General features: G+C 40.9%; 1 protein-coding gene across 2 annotated transcripts in view; it reads left to right on the top strand.

Moving 5' to 3' along the window:
* The first annotated feature begins 1,099 nt into the window (after positions 1-1,099).
* LOC148009616 (serine/threonine-protein phosphatase BSL2 homolog) overlaps positions 1,100-25,059 on the top strand; it is a 70,888-nt gene continuing 46,928 nt past the window's right edge. For both annotated transcript variants that reach the window (XM_087672942.1, XM_087672941.1), the window contains exons 1-10: positions 1,100-1,562; positions 1,653-1,713; positions 21,731-21,809; positions 22,002-22,081; positions 22,165-22,259; positions 22,338-22,437; positions 22,944-23,013; positions 23,456-23,557; positions 23,659-23,740; positions 23,840-24,019. In XM_087672942.1, the coding sequence (XP_087529068.1) occupies positions 1,100-1,562; positions 1,653-1,713; positions 21,731-21,809; positions 22,002-22,081; positions 22,165-22,259; positions 22,338-22,437; positions 22,944-23,013; positions 23,456-23,557; positions 23,659-23,740; positions 23,840-24,019 (1,312 nt within the window). The remainder of the gene's footprint in view (positions 1,563-1,652; positions 1,714-21,730; positions 21,810-22,001; positions 22,082-22,164; positions 22,260-22,337; positions 22,438-22,943; positions 23,014-23,455; positions 23,558-23,658; positions 23,741-23,839; positions 24,020-25,059) is intronic.

Below are 25,059 nucleotides of genomic sequence, written 5' to 3'. Positions count from 1 at the left end.
TTGCAGGCTCACTTGTAAACGTGTTTGCACGACGATGTGTTTTGGGAAGGAGTGGGAGGTCATAAATCCCATCTCCCCTAAGTGTGACACAAATGATTAGCATGGTAAGGCTCTTGAACTTGCAAAACATTGAATTAATCTGATCATCGTTACTACCATCACATATGGTACATATCCCCCCTACTAGGTTAGTTCTTGTCCTTAATATTTGGCTACATTTCCTAAGAGCCTTATGGACCTCTCTCTAAAGGCTTCCATTGCCACAGCCTTATGGATAGTCTGCACCAGTTGTGAATATTTCATTATTCATACCTTGATGCATTATAGAAAAAAAGGCTCTTGCACTTGCAAAAGAGTGGACTACTCTCATTGTTTGTAGGTCAATATGCTACAAATCCCCGGTAGGTATTATCTCTGAGTCGGAGCCTAACACGGGAACAAGGGCCGCCTGAAAGGTGCTTGTGACATGGTTGTCATGGGGAACGGAACTGGAGGACACGTGTCGGTGGACGCACGCTGAAAGAACCGCGGGCAGCCGGTTAGTCAGAAAGCTTAACCAGGGTGGTTAACCCGAGGGTTAAGGGGCTGTATCTGAAGTGCAAATTATGTTTCCTGGGCTTTGTGAGCTCTACCGGTCCGTTTAGTCTTCGCCTTCTTCGTCGTCATCTACGCCATCGCCTCTGCTTCCCTCCCCCCTCCCCCGCTCTTCCTTCCTTTCTTCCTTTTTGTTTTTATTTTTTTGCGGTTTCCTTTGCAGAGACTCCCTCTCGCGGCCCTGCCGAAACCCTAGCTCCCCCGCCCCCGCCCCCGCCCCCGCCCCCGCCCTCTGGGCTCCCGGAGAATTCACAACATTGCTGCTCCCATCATCGGGCAGTTCGCTTCTTTCCTGCAGATCGGCCTCCATCCCTCGCCCCAATCGTCCCCCCCCGTCAGCCATGGTAATCCACTCCTGACCCGCCGCCGAATGCCCATGGGGTCTGGATCCCTCCCCCGTACCGCAATCCGGCACTCCTCGCGTTGATGGAGGTCTCATGTAGCTCAAGATGTTCTTCTGCAGGGTAATGGTATGTGTCTATTTGACGTCGCTCGATAGACGGATATGGAAGTTGACTCTGGGAGTGGTAGCCTGCTTGCACAGCAGCAGCAGCAGCAACAGCAGCAGCAGACAGCGTCGCCAGCAAGTACAATACAGTCGGTACCGCCATCAGCTGCCTTGGCTCAATCCAGATTGCCTCTGCATCAGCGACATATGGCCCTTTCACAGCCACAGCTCTCGCAGGCACAAACATCTCAACCGTCAACATCACCACAGATGGCAGCACACCATCATCATCATCCAGGACCACGGCCTGCTCCACCTTACAGAGTTGTGAATGTGGAGAAGAAGGATGATGGTCCAGGACAACGGTGTGGGCACACTTTGACGGCTATTGCCGCTGTTGGTGAAGAGGGCTCCCCTGGATATATAGGTCCCCGGCTTATATTGTTTGGTGGGGCTACTGCTCTTGAAGGCAGTTCGGCAACATCAGGTCCCCCCACACCCAGTGGGAGTCCTGGCATTAGTACGTTATCTCTGGCCATTGCCATTCTGTCAATTTGTCTAAGCTGAAGGTCCGAACCTTGAAGGTCTAATTTGGGCCACTTTGTCACAGGGCTGGCAGGAGCTACAGCTGATGTCCATTGCTATGATGTCCTGTCGAACAAGTGGACCAGGTGTGTGAATACTCTTTACTGAAAAATACTCTTAAGAAAATCTTGTGCTTGAAAATACAGTCAGTTTCTTTAAGGAAACCTTTATGATGAATGCCACTTTCACATCAATACTTAACCGATTTTCTATTTTTTGAGAGAGATTCTAGGACTCTACCTATGCACATCGAGCTTTTTTATAGTAAGTACATACATAGGCTTAACGTTTTCGTATGAGAAGTTCTTTCATGGCTACATTGGCACTGAAACCTTTTAGGCCTTAAATTCACTTCATTAGTGTGCCATGATTTATTGTGGCTCCCTCTTTTTGGCATGGCCATATGAGTAGGTGTAGGTGACCATTAGTCATGGATCTTAGTAGATGCAATGATCTTGCTGTGGACATAGCTGATCTGATACCTAAAGGGGGTGCTATGGGACACTATTGGGTTCAAACTCAAGGCATTTTTTTACAAGCATATGGCTTCACGGGGGATTTGGATGAGTATTATCAATGGAAGATCTTATTGACCCTATGGGGCTTGACATTTATGGGTTATGTGTACCCCATTTTATGGTCTTGCAGACTGATCTTGTGTGCATTTGTTATTGGCGGTGGGATGATTGTGGAGATTAAACTGAGCCAAATAATTACAACTAGAGCATTTATGATGGTTGTAAAGAATCATTGGTAAAGCCAAAGGAAAAGATAAATTGATATTGCGAGGGTTGTGTTGGGAGAAAGATTTGTTTATATGGATATTTGCTATCAAAGGTTGAAGATGGAAGAAGCAAATGGGCATTATTTAAGAGTTAGGTCAACCCTTTCAATGTGAATCGAGTTGATAACATTTGCTTCAATTTGAAAAAAGAGTTTTTTCTAGCGGTGCACTTTGTGAATACTTGTGAGTATTATCAAATGGAGGTGATTTCTTGCCACAATGGTGATGTTATTCTATGAAGTTCTTAAAACCAAGTTTTTGATTTCAAGATAATCTTCCATAAGTTGATTGAATGGTGACCACATTTTAAGGCTATAGTTGTGGATTCATTGCTAAGGAGGGCACACGTAAACACTATTAATTTGGTTTGTTTTGCTATTAAGTGCTACAAGATTGTTATATCATATAACCTTGTATGGTTAAAGGTGGGTCTTGTGTGGCACAAAGTAATTACACCCACTTCATAGTTGTTAAATGATGGCTTGATATACTTTTAAAAAATTATTTGTTTTATCATAAAAGTGAAACTTGATAAAGAGTCTTAAGGATCGATACATTTTAGTAGTAGCTTGGCTCTCTGAATTTGAGTGTAATATTGAAGAGGCACATACCTTGACCGCAAACAAGAAGACTTGGTGAAATACATTTTTCAAATGTCAAATTTAAGGAGTCTTTGAAAAAGCAAGTTAAGGGCTGAAGGGAGGTTTGCTATCCGGGAAGTAAAAACAATGCCCAAATTGCTGTTAGATACTTTGTGGGACATCATACGACTCATTCCAGTTCTTGGAAGAACAAGAGTAGCAACTTATCATTCACCAAGGACTTTTGTTGACATTGTATTGAAAGGCTAAGAGGATCGAAGCTTAGTTGAGAGTGCAATAGATAGTGTGGAGAGCAAAGCACGACACCCAATGCAATAGATTGAAAGAGTGTAACCTAAAAGTACAAAGTACAACCCTTAAACCTTAGGGTTGTAGGGGGTGTTCACACCCAAATACAATAAATGCTCGTAAGTGTGTAACATAAGCACATATGAAAGAAGAGAATAAATCTCTCGTACCGAGAGTAAAAAGTGCCCCTTTGTCCTACTGTAGTGATCACTGACACTTCTCTGCGAGCGTAGGCGTGAGTGAAACCCAACAAACTCCCCTAGAGTGAAGAGTCATCAAAAGTACAAGAATCATCTGCCACCGAAGGAGATTAAATTTAAAGCATTGCGAAATGCTTCAAATTTGTCATGAGAAAGAGCTTTGGTGAAGATGTCTGCCACATGACTGGTGGTAGGATAATAGACAAGGCTGATATCACCTGCATGTAGCCTCTCTCTGACAAAGTGATAATGTATCTCAATGTGTTTTATGCGTGCATGAAACATTGGGTTCCGTGCCACTGCAATGGCACTTTGGTTGTCAGTGAGCAAAGAAGTAGGCTTCGTAACAAATACATCCACATCAGCTAGCAAGTGTCTAATCCATACACATTCAACTGTGGTAGTGAAAGCTGCCTTATATTCAGCTTCACATGACGATGTGACAATAGTGGATTATTTATTGCTGAGCCAAGATATGCAAGATGAGCCAAGAAAGAAACAATTGCCACTAGTGGAGTGACGTGAATCATAATCACCAGCCCAATCAAAATCACCGTAAGCATGTAATTGCAGTGGTCCCCCCTTGGCATAAAGCAATCCAAGAGATCTAGTACCCTATAAGTAACGGAAGACATGCTTAACAGCTTGCCAATGTGACACGTGTGGCTGATGCATATATCTGCTCGGGGATGAATTTGCAAACTGTATGTTCGGCCTAGTTTTGCATAGGTAAATAAGACATCCAAAGTGTTGGAGCATATGTGTGTATATCAAACAAATCACTATCATCATGTAATGATAGCTTTAGTTCAGGTTCCATTGGTATACAGATTGGCTTGCAATCTTGTAAGCCAAACTTCTCAAGAAGTCTACCAATGTATCTTGACTGTGATAAACCAATACCTTTAGCATCATGTATGAACTGAATTTCCAAGTAATAATGCAAAGACCCCAAGTTTGACATCTCAAAAGTTTGTTGCAAATTTTGTTTAAATGCTGAAATCCGATCAGCATGTGTCCTTGTAAGCAAAAGGTCATCAATATATAGACAAATGATCAGCATGGATCCCCTCTCTTTATATATGTAAAGGGTAGACTCAGATGAGCTGTTTATAAACGCTTGGCTAAGTAAAAAGGCATCGATCTTTGAGTACCAAGCTCTAGGAGCTTGTTTCAAGCCATATAAAGCCTTTTTTAGCTTGCAAACCAAGTGTTCAGATCCCTCAACTGCAAAACCTGTGGGCTGCTGTACATATACTTCCTCATGAAGTTCCCCATGTGAAAATGCAGTTTTAATATCTAACTGAAGCACAGTCCATTCATAATGGGCAGCCAAAGCAACCATAGACCTAATGGTAGTCATTCGGGAGGTAGGAGCAAATGTCTCCTCATAGTCAATGCCTTTCTTTTGTGCATAGCCTTTAGCTACAAGCCTTGCCTTATATTTGCCAATGGATCCATCTGCATTCCGTTTTAGCTTCTAGACCCATTTTGTTCCAATGGCTTTCTTCCCAAAGGGCAAAGACACTAAATCCCATGTTTGATTCTTAATGATAGAATCAAATTCAGCTTGCATTGTTGCTATCCAATGCACATTATGTTGTGCATCCTCAAAACATTCAGGCTCAACATCAACTGCACTTGCTGCCATAACAAACTCCATGGTATGTGTAGTATCATAGTCTGTAAATAGCATCTAGGCATTTGTCTTGCCTCCTGATTGTGCACAAGCTCTTATTGAAATTTAGATTCAGTACTTTATTGAATATTCAGATTAGCCAATGGCTGATTTTCTGCATTTTCCAATGGAGCAATTGGTTGAACATTAAGTTCACTTGTTGAAACTCTAGCTGAATCACCAATTGAAATGGGTAGCAGCCCTTCAAATACATCACGGGTAGCCTGATATGTGTCAAAACCAGTAAGGGATAATTCTGATTTTTCATCAAAGAGTATATCCCTACTGACAAATACCTTTTTAGAGAGAGGATCATAGAGTCTGTAGCCTTTGTTCTCACTACTATATCCCATAAAAATGCATTTGACAGCCTTGTTATCCTACTTTTTTCAGAGTACTTGGGGAATGTGTGCATATGCAAGACACCCAAAGGTACGAAAGTGCCCAACAGAAGGTTTCTATTGCTCCTATTACACAAGTATCGAATGGAAGCCATAGTGGAGACCCAATTCAGTAGATGACGATCTAGAAGGAAAAGATAATATAGAGACATACTTCAAGGTCAATATTCTACTTCGAAAGAGTTTGTAGTTGGTCCATCGTAACCTCAAAGCCCACCAATCCTTCCTAATCATAGCACTCATTTAGGATCAACTATGTCTCTTGCTCTATTGGATTCAAGGTACAACAGAGGAAACAATGTGTGCACGCGCGAGAGAGAGAGAGAGAGAGAGAGAGAGAGAGAGAGAGAGAGTAGACAAAAATTTGCTTGTATACCTACTTTCACTTCTAAATGACACTAAATCCCAAAGGGCAAAGACACTAAATCCCATGTTTGATTCTTAATGATAGAATCAAATTCAGCTTGCATTGTTGCTATCCAACGCACATTATGTTGTGCATCCTCAAAACATTCAGGCTCAACATCAACTGCACTTATTGCCATAACAAACTCCATGGTATGTGTAGTATCATGCATAAGAGCTTGCCTTCTAGTACGACCAGCGATGGGTGCATTCAGATGACTATCTTTCATAGTCTGTAAATAGCATCTAGGCATTTGTCTTGCCTCCTGATTGTGCACAAGCTCTTATTGAATTTTAGATTCAGTACTTTATGAATATTCAGATCAGCCAATGGCTGATTTTCTGCATTTTCCAATGGAGCAATTGGTTGAACATTAAGTTCACTTGTTGAAACTCTAGCTAAATCACCAATTGAAATGGGTAGCACAAAAATCAGAATACATGTCTAGGACATGATTGATGCAAATTTATTGGCAAAATAAGTCAAGAATTTTGGGGCTTTTGGGGTTTTTGAAGCCATTGGTAAATGTATTGCAGTCTCAGTCAAAAATAGATTGTTTTTGACAATTTTCGGGTTTTTGCTCATACAGTGTTGTTGAGCATTGAATGCACCTTGAACAGCATGCATTACAGATAGTTTTGACAAAGTGTACCTCAATGTACTATTTGCAACAAGCTATTTGTTGTAATTTTTGGAATTTTTGGAGATTTTTAGGTTGGTCCCCAGCTAGGACATTGCTCTTTTGGCTTCTTTTGGTATTGATTATCATCGTAAATCAGGGAAGAGATGTATTTACATATGTATCCAAGGAGGACAAATTGGATGGTAACAACTACTCACTTTGGTCCTTCATTATGAAGAATGTGCTAGCTGCGAAAAATCTTTGGGACTATGTCAGTGGAGAATAAGTCAGGCCCAGAGTTGTCGCTCCTGCTACTCCTCCAGGAGAACGTGGACAACAGGCACCTCAGCCTGTTCAGCCTACTCCACTTCAGCCACTTCCCCAAAGATCAGCAACTCAAAAAGCATGGGATACACGGGATGCACAAGCTTTGTCGCTGATTGCATTGGCAATTCAGCGGTCCATCATCCCTCACATTCGATCTGCAGATTCTTGACGAGAAGCTTGGCTAACTTTGGAGCAGATGTTTGTTAGTAAGAATGAGACCCGCATCTCTTTCTTAAAAAAAGATCTTGAGACATTAAAGATGGATGAGGGTGATTCTATGCAAGATCACTTGAATAAAATTCAAGACCTACGTGAGCAACTTACGAATGTCAATGAGTACTATTCAGATGCATAGCTGATATCTACTACATTGAACTCATTACCTTCTTCGTACTTGGCTTTTCATATGGCCCTAAACCTCACCATGAGGATTGCCTCACAGTCTATTACTTTTCTTCAGTTAGTCAGTTTGCTTCTAGAGGAGGAGCAAACAAGAAGAAATAGTGGTGTAGATGTCATAACCTCTAAGCAAGCTTTTATGGCAAGACAGAAGAGCAAAGGCAACCAAGTAAAGAATGCTCCGCAATGCTCTCGGGCTTCGAGCACTTCGCAAGGCAATAAAAAACAAGGGGGCACACAAGCCAAGAAGGGCAATTGGCATTATTGCAAGAAGTTAAGCCACTACATCACAGAGTGTAGAAAGCAAATCGCCAAGGAGAAGAAAAAGGAATCAAGGATGTTTGTTTTTGATACTCCTTCCACTGCTATTGAGTCAACGTCCTTTGTTGCAGACAGGGACTACTGCTTTTACACATGCAGTTATGACTCTTCTTGGGCTGATAGAGCATTTAGCTCTATTCAGGATGCAAACACTTGATTTTTTTATAGTGGTGCTTCTAGGCACATCACATCTCGCAAAGATTTATTTGCTTTTGATGGTGCAACTCCAATTGGTAAGTCTGTACAGTGTACCAACAATGCATCATACCCTGTTCGAGGTATTGGGGAGATTGTGCTCACAAACATTGATGGCTCTATTCTCCGCCTACAGGATGCTTTGTTTGTGCCACGTATAAAGTAGAATTTGCTCTCTATTTCTTCTTTAGCACGCTCTAGATTGCAAGTCGCCTTTGATGATGACAGATGCATGGTGAGAGATAAGGAACACATGACTTTGGTCTTGACTGACACTTTATGTCATGGGTTATATGAGTTGGATGCTCTTTCAGTTGATTAGTCAGCGTACTTGGCATCCACTCTTACTCTTGCTATGTGTTAGCAGAGTATTTGTCAGCTCATGTGTGAGTCTGAGCTTGATCTGGGCTGGGCATTTTTATTAGGTATTTTAGGTATTTTTCTGGTGTGGCATTTTATGCCAGTGGGACATTTTATGCACCAGTCGGCCAGCATTAAATGCTGTCCGACCAGCATTGTTGCTCCCCACTTTTTCAGCCTATATATACTCAGTGGCTCCTCCTCAGTCAGTCACATCATCATCATCTTCACCATCTGCAGACTCTGTGGAGAGAGGAGCCAGTGCCAGTGCCCACGCAGCCAGTGACTCACTGTTGTATGCGACTGTCTCGTGTTCAGATATATGGATTCCATTTCCCGTGCATACATCTGAGTTCTCATCTGTATCGTGTTCTTTTCTTTTCTCTTTTTGTCTTGTGTTTCAGCAGTTTATTTCAGCACATGTTTATGCTTCCACCGCTGCTCCACTTCTGACATGGTATCAGAGCTCAGGATTTGTGCTATGTTACGGGCAAAGTTATGGCATGCTTGCATGGGGCATCTAAACTATGGTAGTGTGATGCTCTTACAGCGTACACAGATGCTAGATGGATTGTCTCTTTTGGAGAGACCTCCTAAGCACTTGTGCGAAGAGTGTATTTTGGGAAAAATGCATCGGTTTTCGTTTCCCTGTGATGTTGCTTTTAGAGCCACAACCAGGTTATAGTTAGTGCATTCAGATGTATGTGGCCCTATGCAGACTAAGTCATTGGATGGATGTTACTACTTTGTGACTTTTATTAATGACTTTACACGATTCTGCTAGGTCTATTCTTAAGTCAGAAGTGTATGATGCATTCTTGGCTTTTGTAGCACTTGTTGAGAACCAATTTGGCTGTAAAATAAAGATTCTTCGTTCGGACCGAGGGGGGGAATATATGTTCTCTATACTAATTCATCAACTCACTACTGCTTATACTCCACAGTAGAAAGGGATTGCAAAGAGGAAGAATCGATCACTCATGGAGATGGCCGAATATATGCTGAAAGCAAAGAGCTTGCCACACAGTTTTTTGATGGAAGCCATAATGTGTGCTTGCCATGTTTTAAACAGATGCCCCACCAAAACATTAAAGAATGTTATGCCTTTTGAGGCTTGGAACAACCAGAAACCTTCTGTTGGGCACTTTCATATCTTTGGGTGTCTTGCATATGCACACATTCCCCAAGTACTCTGAAAAAAGTTGGATAACAAGGCTGTCAAATGCATTTTTGTGGGATATAGTAGTGAGAACAAAGGTTACAGACTCTATGATCCTCTCTCTAAAAAGGTGTTTGTCAGTAGGGATATACTCTTTGATGAAAAATCAGAATTATCCCTTACTGGTTTTGACATATCAGGCTACCCGTGATGTATTTGAAGGGCTGCTACCCATTTCAATTGGTGATTCAGCTAGAGTTTCAACAAGTGAACTTAATGTTCAACCAATTGCTCCATTGGAAAATGCAGAAAATCAGCCATTGGCTGATCTGAATATTCAATAAAGTACTGAATCTAAAATTCAATAAGAGCTTGTGCACAATCAGGAGGTAAGACAAATGCCTAGATGCTATTTACAGACTGTGAAAGATAGTCATTTGAATGCACCCATAGCTGATCGTACTAGAAGGCGAGCTCTTATGCATGATACTACACATACCATGGAGTTTGTTATGGCAGCAAGTGCAGTTGATGTTGAGCTTGAATGTTTTGAGGATGCACAACATAATGTGCATTGGATAGCAACAATGCAAGCTGAATTTGATTCTATCATTAAGAATCAAACATGGGATTTAGTGTCTTTGCCCTTTGGGATTTAGTGTCATTTAGAAGTGAAAGTAGGTATATAAGCAAATTTTTGTCTACTCTCTCTCTCTCTCTCTCTCTCTCTCACGCGTGCACACATTGTTTCCTCTTGTTGTACCTTGAATCCAATAGAGCAAGAGACATAGTTGATCCTAAATGAGTGCTATGATTAGGAAGGATTGGTGGGCTTTGAGGTTACGATGGACCAACTACAAACTCTTTCGAAGTAGAATATTGACCTTGAAGTATGTCTCTATATTATCTTTTCCTTCTAGATCGTCATCTACTGAATTGGGTCTCCACTATGGCTTCCATTCGATACTTGTGTAATAGGAGCAATAGAAAGAAAATTCAGCCCATACAAACTAGAAGGTGTATATGTATGTGTTTGGGATGAAGATGTTATTGGATCTCTCGGTAGCTGTTTGTTCCAACCAAGATGCATCTTCTAAAGATAGAGAAGGATTATGGAGAGGGTCCATGGCGGTCAAGGTTGTTGGATGGAAGTACCACTCCCTTGAAGCCTCTAAAGATGGGGAAAGTGACTAGAGGTTTAGGCTCTAAAAGTGAGTATTTTGGTGAGGTAGACTTAGACATCAAGAGTGTTTCTATGCGTGCTCTTGGAGCTCATGAAACTTAAACAAGAGCACATGGCATTAATACCATGTGAAAATACATGGGTTTACAGAGAAAGCACACATTGTATGAACAACCAAAATATTAACAAATGGACTTAGTAATAGAATGATACTTGATAAACAAACGCGTATGTGAGGTGTGATAAATGGATGCTCTAGGAGTGGAGAGTTGTCGAATAGCTACTCTCTAGAGGGAGTGAGCCGAGGGATATTAAAGAAGTGCATCATTTTTCAACAGATCTCATGGCTGAGCAATCACCGTCATGAACTTGATGCTTGATGATAAAGATGATATTGATTAGCCGTGGGTAGGGTGGGACAACCAAAATGCAGCTCATCGGAGAGAATGCAAGCTAAAAAGGTGATAAGAGTAGTTGGAGTAGACCTTGGATAGTAAAACACAGTAGTAGTTGTAGTTGTAATGATTGAGTTGGGGTTTATTGATAGGTGGTGGTTGAAACCAGCCTTTCTCCCGTGGATGTGTAGTAATTCTGTGATTACAACTTAGTTGCAGTAGTAACATTTATTACAAAACTGAGAAATGCAAATTAACTCACAATCTTGGACAATGGACGCCTTGTTGGCCCCAAAACTGGCGCCCCTTTCGGTGTTTCTTTAACTTAATTAAAGAAAAAGTTGGTGTACAATGGGATTTTTCCAATTCTTTTCGGTATTCCAACTCCCTTGTTGTCCAAAATGACTAGCAAGTCTTTAATTAGATTTTTCCCTTGATTTGGGCAGTCAATTGGCCTTCACCCGCTTTGATGGAGATGAAAAATACCCCAAATTCATTAATTTGCTGGTCTCTCCACTTGAGTTTGATTGAAAACAACTTCAGCCCTGTTGAATCCAAGTCTTGGAGCTTTCAAATTTTGACTTACTTCTCTAGGTTGTTGTTGAATCCTAGTTTATGCTTTTGTAGATTAGGGTTTATAGTAGAGGAATCTGAAATTTCTTAGCCTTTGGTGATCTCAATACTGTAATCTTCAGAGCAAGGCTATAGACAGGCTGGGAGATGAGAGAGAATGTGAAGGAGAGAGAAAAGTCAGACTTTCTTTGTAAAGATCTGAAGAAAACCAGCCATTTACTACTGCTACTGTGTCTCAATAGCTTGTAGATGTTGTCCCTGGCTGCAGATTGGTCTTCTCTTGCCCTTGGCTACCTTAGAAGGTCTTCCAATGGCCAGATTAGACTACCAGCATCTACTCTCTCTCTCTCTCTCTCTCTCTCTCTCTCGCAATTTGAATGTACTAAAATGCCTCCCTCTAGCCTCTAATGACGTTTTTCAATATTACATGGGCATTTTTGACAAGTGGCAACCTTCCCAAATGGTTTTTCTAGCATTATCCCTAATTAAATATTGATTTTTAGTCTTTAAATATTAAAAATTAATCTAATAATTATTTCGGTGCTTAGAAAAAATCCGACTAGCCAATAATTAAATTGGCTAGGCAACTTTGATTTTTGAGTGTCTTTGATATCTTTGACCATTAGATTGGCGTTAAGTACCATTAAACGCCACTTCTCTAGTGTCATCAACTGACATTTATGGCCAAATGAATAACCTAGGCCAATAACTAGCACCGGATATCACCAAGTACCTGTGTTGCATAACTTATAGCAACTTTTGGCTTTGACATCTCATGATTTTCTCGAGTCCTGAGCTCGTAAATTTACTCTAATCCTAGTTTCACCTCACATGTGCGATATTTACTTAACCATGTGAGAAAAAATTAATCCACATGCTAAGTGAGATTTCAAAAATACATGTGCTCATGACTTTGGTAGTAACAAAACCTAGAAAATACAAAAGCCTAATGATGCTTGGATTAGTTGATGGCAACAATATAAAGTTGCCTATGTTTGGGTAATAGCATAGGGGTGTTGACCAACAAAACATGATGACAGCAAGGATGCCTTTAGTACAATTGCCAAACTTTCTTTTTTCATTTAGAGTAGTGATGGGAGGTAGGAATAGTACTGAGTCCTGATTGATGTAGCAACATTGTTCACCGAATATTTTGGATTGGTTGTGAGCTAATAGAGAGATAAATATAGGCTATATAGATGGTGATATGGTTGTAGATAGAGGAGAGAGAACATGGCAAGACTATGTTGTGGAAGGTGATAATAACAACGATAATGTGTGGTGAAAGAATGGCCTACCCATGATTCCCTTTTATAGAGCTTTTTGAGCTCATCTTTTTATAGAATTTTCTAGAATCTTATCTTTGAAGTTAATGGTCTCGAGTTATAGTTTGGGGTTGTATGAGACCCAAAGAAGTCAGGTAATTAGTAGGAAATATAAGATTAACTTAGGCTAAGGCCTTTGGAAGCTTAACAATTTCAGACTTGGTGGATAAGATTGCTAGTGCCTTGGGTCATTACTACTAGTACTGGCTCATGACCACCACCTTATAGTTAAGAGGGCTAGCACATTTCAGCCGTTTCTCCCCTTCGATCATCTCATGGTGGGAGGGAATGCTCACTCATCCCTTTGTTTGTTTTACATTTCTGATCATCTCATGGTGGGAGGGAATGCTCACTCATCCCTTTGTATGTTTTACATTTCTTCATCTTTGTCTATCTATCCTAACACAACAAAAGTTTGTACCCTTTCTATTATTTTGCATATTTAATTGTTTATTAAATTTATTTCGTTTGCACTTACTAGATATAAAGAAAAATGCATTAGAGTTGGCTGTTGATGAGTGGTTATAGGTTATGGTGGCCCCACATAGTGAATTAAAAAAAACGATAGTGCAAACTTCTATCTATATGACTAGATTGGGCGCATGCGATTAGAACTCAAGCATACTAGGATCAAGCTCACACATAGAAATAACTAAATCCTTGAAGTATGGGATGGATCTACCAAATTAAATAGCTAAAATCAGCAACATGGCAATGATAATGAAATGTTTATATAATATGTATATGTGAGTTGAAAGCTTAAAATGCACACATTTTTACTATGACTGTTTCAAGAGCACTCTTTTTGTAATGTAATCATAAAGTGCTCTCACATGATACCTATATTTTGCGGGGATCTTAAATTTTAGGGGGATTTCTAAATTTTAGGTCGTCTCTAAATTTTAAGAGCCTTGGATTGGTCTAAAGTCCTAAAAAATAGGGATGACATTCTAAACGTAGTAAGTTTTGTGTTTTGGTAGTACTTACTAGATTTGATTGTTTCTATTCTTGACAATACTTAGCTTAAAAAAGAAGGCCATAGAGAAGAGAAGTGTCAAGGAACTTGTCACATGACCTTCCTAAGTCTCCTACTTCTTGTCACACCTCATGACATGTGATTGTTGGATGCTTGTCTTGTGCTACTTAACTTTCTTTTCTTGCACTAGCTCTCCCCTTTCTCCTATAAAGAGAGCTTGTTTTTTCTCCATCTACATTAGTTTTCTTTGTTATAAACTCTTATACAATAGCTGAAGATAGCCTAAAGCTGGCCGCATCCATCTATATCATCATTCTCTTCTCCTCCATCATTGGATACCTCCATATTTCCTCTTCTTTCGCTATTGTTTTACAACGTAGTAGACTTGTAAATTCATTACAATCCCTTCTCCTTAGCTCTTTTTCCATTTCAAGACCAAGAAGTAATCGTGCATTGCTTTCCAAAATAAGCTGGACAAGCTTTTTTCAAAGAGTAGCATGCCGAACTTTAAAGGTAAGTAAAAGCCGGTGTAGAAAACATCATAAACTTCTAAAATAGAAAATGAGTCAAGTGAGTCATTGCCAGATCTTCAAATGTTTGATCTTTTTGCCAAGGGATGCAAGCTCGTCTTGTAGTTTCTCCATTTTGTTGATATGATCCTTCATGGGAGGAGAATCATGAATTGGTAACATTTATAGCTTCTTCTCAAGGGTGATTCGGTGTGTAAAGGTCATGACTTGATACAAAGAAGATAACTTTGTTTAGACATTTGTTGTGGACTTTGCGAACATTTACAAGTACTCAGTCCTAGCTACTTATAAAGAGGGAGGAATGGGCTTGAGAGTTGAGCTGATGTCAAAGAGCTCCTTCATCGACAATTTGATCCAATTTGAGGATTCTCCATTGGATGGTGAATAATAGTAAAAAAAACGTAAATCAAAGGGATTGATAATGTACTTCAATTTGCAACACCAAAGAGAGTAGTTTATGTTGTCTAAAAGATCCTTCTTGGGTAGTGTGGAAGAACAAGCACCTACATTGATGGTGCTATGATGGCCATGCGGGGTTTGATAATAGGAACCCATGTAGAGAGAGAGAGAGAGAGAGAGAGAGAGAGAGAGAGAGAGAGAGTTATATTAAGGTCTACGAAAGGCCAAGGTGGCCTATGAGACCAAAATGTTACATACCAAATGTCTGGGAAACTTTCCAGGTCCCAGTAAAGCTACCATCTAATGCTATGATAAACTAATTGAGTAGGTACAAGGTGGTATACAGGCTGGGTACAATTCATATGTGTTCCAAGTATGGTGTGGAACTGCTCATGGAGCTTGGTCATCCTAAAGTGTCCCGCATGGGTCTATCTAACATCGAGAGGTTGAATCGGCGGGGCAGGGCCCTCCGGTGGCGGCGTAGTATCCCTTGTATCCTTGACATGTAGCTCCTGTGGGGGCGGGGGCCGGTTGGGCGTGGGCGCCGGGCTTTGCTTCTTGCCGTGGCTATGGCTAGGGTGGTCCCCCGTGGCCGGGAGGTTATTGGGGCTGGTGGGGCTCAGGGGTGGGGATGGTAGTTGGCTCTCGGTAGAATTCTGTGAGTAGGCATTGGGTGGCTCCTTGTCTTTGCTCTGAGGTCCGGAGGAGGTGGAGGATGGGGGTGAATGAGGCTGGTTCTATCTTGTGGATTTGTCAGAGTGGTGATCTCTATTGGATCAAGACTCGATCTTTGGTCTTCTTCGCGTCAATCCTTGCAATCTTGATGTTTGTAATGGTCTTTGTGATGTTTTAATTGAGGGGGATGCCGATCTTTAGAGTATTGGTCCTTATCAATGTTATGGAACCTATTGAAGGGGACATCCATTTGGCCTTCAAAGTATCTACACAAAACACAAAAGAAATCTGCTGTGTTTTGTTGTCAGGCTGCCTGAATGGAGCAGTCAACTACATTGTTGCAAGACAAGATGTAGATGCTTTGCACATGCTAGTGGCTGGAGATAGCACTAATTGTTAAAGAAAAGTTGTGTTTGAAGAAGCCGGGGCTGAAATATGCAGTCGCCTACAAGGAATAGCAGTCGTCCTCATTTGGATGGCTGTTTGACATGTAGAACGTGCACAAAACAAGAAGATATGTGTGGTCTCCTCTTCATAGAACCTCTAGATTCTCTCTTTTGATGGTGATACCATTTGAGAGTGCAATGGAAGAACACAAACATGAAGAGAGAAGGGAAGATAGAGACCAATTTGAATGCAGAATAGGAGGAAAAAATTTGCACTGATCTGGAAATGGAATGCTGAATACAATGTAGACTGATCAGTCCTCCTTGCATGCAATCTGAAGCATTAGTGAGGGCACCAGATTAGGCTGACGGTGGAAGAATGCACAGGCTGATGTGGAGAAAGTGCCGGACCTGTAAAAACTGAATGCTGCTGACTGTGGGGAGAGGCTGCTTAAATAGGGGAAGTAGCCCCAAAAGTGGCCGACCTACCAAAACAAGCAGACTGCAGTCAAAAACAGGGTGGCCTAAAATAGGTCAACTGCACACTGGGTCGCAGCAATTAATGCAGCTGCCTGCTCCAAACTGGATTGCCAGCTCCCACAGGTGAGAGCGCAAGCTTGGGCGGCACAAAAACCGGAATGAACTGATTGGACAAGTGACAGCCAGTGTGAACACACTCAAAAGTTTTCTAAAACTGAAATACTCACTAATTGAAGGGCTGGAAACAGTAAGAGCTTCTCCCTCTCCATTAGACTTTGATGGAGCTTACAACTAGGAGATGGCCAGCATGAAATAAGATAGCTAACAATTGTGTGGCGATGTGTGAGATGGGAGGCATGTGTGGGGCTTGAGATGCATGGGTGGGATACCTTGCATGTAGGTTCCCATTGATGCTTTGCTTAGGTGTGGGACTACCACCACTATGGATCGATACTACCTGGTTGAGGGATAGGAACGTGACCTATGGGATATATGCCTAGGTGCCTCTTCATGTGGTGAACTGTGAAAGTGATGAGTGTGTATATGCAGTAGGAGTTTGTGAAATGAGTGGGAATTGATATTGTGAAGTGCGAGTTTGAGTTTGTGATGATGAAGCACCAAAAGCAAATTCATTAGAGTAAGCATGCAACTTGGAGGTATTACTTGACCTCTTGTGGTAAGGGTTGGATCTTCATGATAAGTCTCACCCATACTTGTATTTTAGAAGGAGAAATAAAAGAACTTGCAAAACTTGAACTATACATACTTTGCATCATGTTTGGTGAAATGGATGACATAGGGTAGCTCATGTTTCCCAGCTCATTTTGTTCTTTGTCAGTAGTAGGCTTGTGATTTACACCAACATGGATCTCTTATGGATGTGCAGGATCCTCTAGGTTGTAGACTTGGTTAGTAGACTTATATCAAAGGTGTTGTGTGAGGTGGATTAAGAATGTTCAAGCTTATTCCAACTTGATCTTTTCCATATTTTGATCCTTAAGAGCAACTCATATTCATCATGAGTGAGCTTGTATGTTTTTCTTTCCGAATACCACTCCTTCAAAGATGAGGTCATGGGCTTTGAGTGAGAGAGTTGAGAATACCAATTTCTTTTAGTTGTTTTATAGGCTGTGGAGAAGAATTACTTTGGTGATGATGTGGAAATCTCAGAAGGTGTTCTTGTGTTCTAGAAAGCTAAACTTAGTTCTTCACAAGAAGTTGAGAATCTTTAGCTCTTTGAGCACCTTTGCTGTAATACCATGTAAAGAAATAGTATAAGAAATGGTATTGGCGAAGAAAGAAATACAAAATTGTATGATAATATGGAGAATGGCTTTAGTATTTATAGATTCAACTTGCAGCTTTAACTTGTCATTTGGCTCTTTTATGATATGTACTTCAGCTTTGATTTTTTTCGTAATATGTTGCAACCAGCCTTCCTCCCCGGATAGGGTGGTGATAACTTGATTAAGGATCAATTATAGCAAGCATAAAAGTCACATAAACTAAAAATGCACATATTATCACTTTAATCTTGGTCATTGAATGCCTTGTTGGCCCCAAAATTAACGTCCCTTGCGGTATTTCTTTATCTTATATTGCAAATGGAAGGAATACAATTGAGATACTCTAATCTCCTTCGCTAATCCAAGTGTCTCTTGCTGTCAAAACTAACCAGCAAGCCTCCAAATCAATTTGCCCCTTGGTTTGCTTGGGGATTGGCCTTCACGCTACTTCTTGAAAGACAAATTCAGTCCCAAATTAATATTAGTTGGTTGGCCCCTTGAATCTCCTTGAAATTCCTCAATTTTAGTTGTTGGAATTTAAGTCATAGGCTCTTAATTTTGAGCACATATCTTGAGGTGGCTGTCAGACTTAATTTCTACTGTAAATTAGGGTTTACAGTAGAGATTGATTTAAATCTCTTCCTTTGATGGCTCAAACCGAAAATGTTGAGATAGCTTGAGAGATGTTGGGGGATGAGAGAGAATGGTCTAGAGAGAAATTTTAGAGTTTCATAGTGAGAAATGCTGAAAAATTGTTGTTGCCTTGTTCAAACAGCCATGGAAGCTGTCACCTACGGCTCAGGACTACCAAAAAGAATGTTGCCTCCTCTTGTTAGTTGTCACTAGCACCATCTTCTTGCTGCTGGCCTGAAAAAGAGGCCACCCAGAAGGTTGAAATGGTCGCCCAAGCTTGTATACTTGCTGCCCAGGTTAGGAAGAAGGTGCCCAAGTCAATAGGATGCTGCCTAGGTTTGAAAGAGTACTGCTCAGGTCTAAATAGACCCTCGCCCTGATCTAGGAGGTGTAGTGTTGTCCAAATAATGGATTCTTAGGGTAGAATAAAGGTCACCTTGTCTGGAAGATAACAGTCCAAGATAATTGATGATCCTGTTGAAACGCAAGGGGCAAAGCAGTGGTTCTTGTGCAGGAATGCCGATGAAGAAACAAACACGAGCAGACCTGACCTACTAAATAGAGATTGGAGAGGGCAGGAAATCGGCCACCCAACACTGAATAATTGTCTCCTAGCTTAGGTTGAAGCCGCTCGGGTGCAGAACAGAGTTTGTAGTGGACTGGAAACAAGCCGCCCTACATTGTTTGATGCCAAAGTTCAAACACAGGGTTTGCAACATGTGTGGATGGTGCCCAATTGGTTTTGTCGCGAACAGGACTCTCCTCTTCAAGATCTTCGACTGCTACAGCTTTGATACTATGCGAGAGTGTAGAATGGAAAGAGAGGAAAGTGAACACGGAGAGGAGACAAAGAGAGAATGTAGGTGAGTGAAGGAACAATGTGGCTGCAATGGTTGAAGGTATAAGCATGCAACAGTCAATCCCAACACGCAACTCTATGCGTTGGAGCTCCATTATGGAGATAGAAGAGAAGAGAGGAAGTGTGACAACTTTTGCATGCAAGCCAATATGAATGATTGATATAATAGTTTGATGATGCTAAAGTACAAGCATAGGGGGATTACTATATAGCCTTGGGATTTCCCAAACCCTAACCCCACACACAAGGTGTGTCCATATGCTAACACGTACTGATGTGTGTTTCACGTGCAAGGAGGTTGTAGATATTACTAACAAACCCCCTTCACATCATGGATGATTGAACCCATGACATGAAACATAATTAAATGGAAAATGCTGATGGGAAGGTCTTACCTTAAATAGAGGAAGTGTCTAATCTTGTACAATAGATTATGAAGAGGATAGACATTAGTGAGAGAGATGCAACATGATTAGTTTCTTGACATGGTCTATCTATAAGCTTAGGGGCTCGAAGAAGACCATGGTGAAGAGTTGCATGTGCACGGCATAGAGGTTAATTAAAATACAACATGGCTGAGAGGCGTAGTGCATGTGACAAGGGGCCCAATATTCAAGTATAGCTCTTGGGCTGAACTTAGAATTCATGGTGAGAGTGATAGAATAATAAAGGAAAGAAAGTAAAAATCTTTTTGGATAAAAGTCTAGCACATGCAACATATGTGTCAAAAAGTTATTAACACATGCAGGAGCATGATCATTGTCTAATTCCAACCACATTTTATATTGTTTTTGAAGTAATCGATAAAAAAAAGATATTTAAAAGGTTTTTGTTCATCATTGCCTAAAGATAACGATTGAATTTAAAGAGCAAGTGCCTTGTTAGATGTCATTGGTGGCTCATCTAAATCATTGTCAGTGTCTAGGATGGAGTGAGTTAGCGGCCACATAATGTGTATGTTGCTTTTCTTACTGCTTGCCCCTCTTTTGGTAGCATTGGTCAATGGCGTGTGACCAATATGTTTGTAGTATGTACATTTTTGGCAATTGGCTTTTGGTGTAAAAAGCACTAGGGACTATATTTGCATGTTTATTGTGTCATTTGTCATCCAAGAGGATGGTGACCATTTCTTCATACTTGATTTCCCTAGCCACTTTAAGAGTTATCATAGTCTCACAAAATTTATATTCTTTTAGGAGACTGTTAAGAAGAGCAACCTTATTGTTGTTATTTGGTAAGGTAATAGATGAAGAGGGGCTTTCGTGGTGGCAGATGGTTGGCCTAATCGGGTGCATGTGATTGACTAGATGACAATGTGGTTGAGTTGGCTCACGTGGCACTAGTTTGGTGTTGAGGGCGGTGACCTTGGTGACTGGTGGCCAGGTATAACACAAGGAAGATAGATGGGCAGCATGATTGGCAAGTGGCACCTTCAGCTGGTAGCTCTTCCATTCAATGGTGGTGGTAGTAACGTGAGGAGCTATGGTGGATGGAGCTTCATGAATTTTCTTATATATATATGTATGAATAGATAGATGGATTTGATGATGTGAATAGATAGATATCTGTCTAGACAGATAGATAGATAAATTGATCAATTGATCATCAATGTGACTGATTGATGTGATAGTTTGATGATATGAATATCTAGATCGATCGATCGATCGATCTTGCATGTACACGAGAGAGAGAGAGAGAGAGAGAGAGAGAGAGAGAGAGAGAGAGAGAGCTTTTGCGTGTACACGATTGATGTGATAGTTTGATGATGTGAATGTACAAGCATAGAGGGATTATTATATAGCCTTGGTATTCCTGCAAACCCTAACCCTAGGCTCACACACATTGAGGTGTGTTCACATGCTAACACACTGATGTGTGTGCACACACATGGAGGTTGTAGAAGTAAGTAACAATTACTTTTTTCATGAGTCGTTAGGACTTGTGAGCACATATGGTGATCTTGAACTATGAATAGGTCATATTTCTAGGCTATGGATGGATTCCACAAATTGACCTACAGGATTGGAACAATGTCCTGAGAATTGTTGTCATGGGCAAATGGTATGGCTATAGTGTATCCAAGGAATAGTCCTGGAAATTATGGCTATTGTATTTGGATCAGCGTTATAAGTATTCATATAAAACATGCTTGACACTTTGCTCTTGATCTTGGAAAACCATACTCCTACTTGGTGGGGTATGGATGGATTCTGTTTATGACTTTTTTTTTTTGGGGGGGGGGGGTTTGTTTTCAAAACACGATTATGAAAATGGTCAAGGGAACTGAGTTTGAGAATGACCCACGGGTCCAAGATGTGATTCTGAGAATGATCTAGGGTATTAGATATTCAAGGATGAATGGCTCTGTGGCTCTGAGTACAGTGTAGTTGTGCCTTTGAAATCGGTGTCCAGTAGCTTAGCTCAAGCTTGAATAGCAAATCTTCTTTTTCAAAGATTTATGAAAGTCTCTTTGTGCTGCCTTAGTTAGCAAGGACCAAATATGTGGTGTTGCATATAATTTACGAGATATATGGGAACTACTTTTGCTTAATTGTGCCATTTAAGGACTTCAGGTGATAGATGCACCAGTCCAAGCATGTGGTGTGTTGTCTTGTGTTTTATGTTTTTTTTGTGTGTCATTTTCACTTATTATGCTAACAGGTTAAATCCTGTTGGTGACCCACCGTCTCCTCGAGCGGCTCATGCTGCGACTGCAGTGGGAACTATGGTTGTTATACAGGTACGCCTAAAAAACCTGTGTTAACAAAGCTGTATGATCATGACATTGCCTCTGTTAACAAAACTGTATGATGATGTCATTCCTGGGACTTGTTTCTAAAGTCTAATCTGTATATATGGTGAGCTATCTTAATATGAGAGAAGAAAGCTGTTTTCTTATACAAATTCAAGAACTTGATCCAGCATGCTACAGGGTGGAATTGGTCCTACCGGGCTTTCACCAGAGGATCTTCATGTTCTTGATCTTACACAACCAAGACCCAGATGGCACAGGTAAGTTGACAGTAGTGTTTTAAGTGTGGTGCATTTCATTTCTGATATGTTTTCGACTTACAAAAGCATGACATTCTCCTCAGGGTGGCTGTACAAGGTCCTGGACCTGGACAACGCTATGGCCATGTCATGGCGCTAGTTGGGCAAAGGTTCCTTTTGGAGGTTGGTGGCAATGATGGTGAGTAAAATGAGGTTTGTTGCTCTCTTTGGGATAGCAGATTTTGGTGTAGGTTGCTAAGATCTTTTAAATCTACAGGAAGGCGCCCTTTGGCAGATGTATGGGCCCTTGATACAGCATCGAAGCCATATGAATGGAGAAGGCTAGAGCCTGAGGGTGAAGGTCCACCTCCTTGCATGTATGCTGGAGAGAGTAAAGCAGCCTTCTTGCTCTGTAGATCTTTTCAGAGTTGATGCCTTTCTTTCAATTCTGTTGCTGAAGTCATTGAATTGAGTCCATGAGTCACAAATATTGATACTTAGTAAAGTGTACTTAGCTTTTCAAGTCTGATTCTCAGGGAACATCTGGACATTTCCAAAGCTTCCAAGAAAAGCTGAGAGATGTCAGATAGCAAACTAATGAGTTGAATTGGTTGACAAATGCTTCCTTTATGAAGGTCATTGAAGTATGGCTATTGGTAGATGACATGTGATTGGAGTTGAATTGGTTGACAAATGCTTCCTTTATGAAGGTCATTGAAGTATGGCTATTGGTAGATGACATGTGATTGATTGTTTATGGGCTGGCTTTGAGGGTTGAGCTGATTTGAGTTAGTTCTGATTCTAATAGTTGTTGACATCATTAGGTTTTGGTGCCTTATTTTTTTTGGTGCCATGACTGTTTAATTCATCTGTGGCCATTCAGGTATGCCACAGCAAGTGCCAGAGGAGATGGCCTCCTCCTATTATGTGGGGGGCGTGATGCAGCCAGTGTGGTGAGTTAAACAGATGACTTGACATTCTTTCTTAATCATGTTGACAGCATGTATATATAAGTGCATAGGATTTCTTTGTGGTTTTCTTACCACAATAAGACAAGGCCATATAGTGTTCTTGTTGATTGTAGGAGGAAGACCTGGAAGTTATATACTTGTTTCTGGTTTTCAAGGTTACTAGGAAGTTAAATCCATGCAGTTAAATTGGTCTGTTGTCTAAAATAAAATTGCAACAGGTGCTGCATTTTGTTGATAAACTTTAATTCATTTGGTTTTTGAACTTAGTTCTGTTGCAGAGATATCAATATTACTTTCATCATTTGAATGGCCTTGTGAATAGGGTCGCTCAAACTTATAGGTCCATTGTATAGAATTTTGTTAGAAAGGTCTAAAGTACAGCTACATAAAACATAAAAAGTATGTTTTATGGTGGTGGTTGTAGCCCATTGCCAATGCATATGGTCTTGCAAAGCATCGAGATGGTCGGTGGGAATGGGCAATGGCCCCTGGTATATCTCCATCTCCTCGTTATCAGCATGCTGCTGTAAGTAAATTAACAGCTTAATACCATATAAGTATATATTTTTAGTTGCTGTATTTAAGGAGTGCTGCAGTATTTTCATGGGATCCAGCCCTACATTCCAGGTCTTTGTTAATGCAAGGCTTCATGTTTCTGGAGGAGCTCTTGGGGGTGGCAGAATGGTAGAGGATGCTTCTAGTGTCGCAGGTTAAACTGCTTAGTTCTCAGATTATAGCATTTTTTGAAGTTGAGGATATCTAATGCACCTTCAACTATTGACTAGTATTAGTCATTATCTTGTTTCAGTGCTTGATACTGCTGCTGGAGTCTGGTTGGATCGTAAAGGAGTGGTAACAAGCCCACGCACAGGCAGATACAGTGCAGATGCTGCTGGAGGGGATGCTTCTAGTGAGCTAACCAGACGGTGTCGGCATGCTGCAGCTTCTGTCTCGGATTTGATATTCATATATGGTGGGCTTCGAGGAGGTAATGTGTCACCTCAATATGTTGCTGATGGCTTTGAAAGAGAGAGGGTGTCCCAAATGGTAGACAAATTTTTTTCCTTTGTACTATAGAAGAAAGAATGCCTGTGGTTTTCTCTCGTACAGAATGGGAGTTTGCCACTGATCAGATCATTCTAGCTCTCAACCATTTTCTTCATCTGCACTGCCAAACACACTTTTCTTTTGCTGTTACTAAGCTGTCGGGCACCTCTGCTGTAGAAGTCCACTGGGGGTAGTATCCAGGTTCTCTTTCCCCACTCCGGATTACAAAGATGCCAACTGGGATGTCACTGTCATGAAGAAATTGTTTCACTAGGTCTGTTTAGTGAACTGAGACGTCATGGTCATAAAGAATGTGTTTCACTAGATCTCTTTAATGAACACTCTTTGCTTTCACACACACCATCTACATATTGAGGAGATAGAGTTGACCACTGTGGTCTTGTCGTCTTCATGTTTAAGGGAGGGATACCATGCATAATTATTCTTGACTATGAAATTATGTTTCATCAATACCTGCTTGTTTAGAGCTGTAGTGCGGTTTTGAATCTGTTTGATAGAAGCACACACTTGATTGTATTAGTGAGTGTATACCTGGAGCTTTCACACATGCATTGTTTTTTTGGGTAGCGAATGTTGACATTCATGGCCATTTTCTATACTGTAAATGTTGTCTGCACTTATGCTGCTGTTTACACATACCATCCTTTCCATCTCTTTTCAGTCTCTCTTCTCTCTTCCCCTCCAATTTTTTTGTTCCTAGTTAGCAGATTTATTAAGTTGGGGTAAACCTGTGAGCATTTTGAAAATCCCTACAGGGACCTGGCTCAAAACGTTACCCCCCAGAATGTTTCATGATATTTCGGGCAGTTCCCTGGTTTGACTCTTGATCTTGGAAGACCAGAGGAGCATCCAAAATCTAGGTGACATTAGACCTAAACATCCAAAGTTGGTCATTTACCTGTTCAAATTCAAGCAATGTGCTCCATCTGTCCATTCTAACTGGGTCCTTTCCAAATTTGA

Source organism: Lygodium microphyllum, chromosome 30 (assembly GCF_053477565.2).
Source record: "Lygodium microphyllum isolate KBCC chromosome 30, Lygodium_microphyllum_v1.1.10, whole genome shotgun sequence".
Classification (NCBI taxonomy): domain Eukaryota; kingdom Viridiplantae; phylum Streptophyta; class Polypodiopsida; order Schizaeales; family Lygodiaceae; genus Lygodium; species Lygodium microphyllum.
The sequence above is the reverse complement of the archived record's forward strand: the minus strand, read 5'-3'. Positions and strand labels throughout refer to the sequence as shown.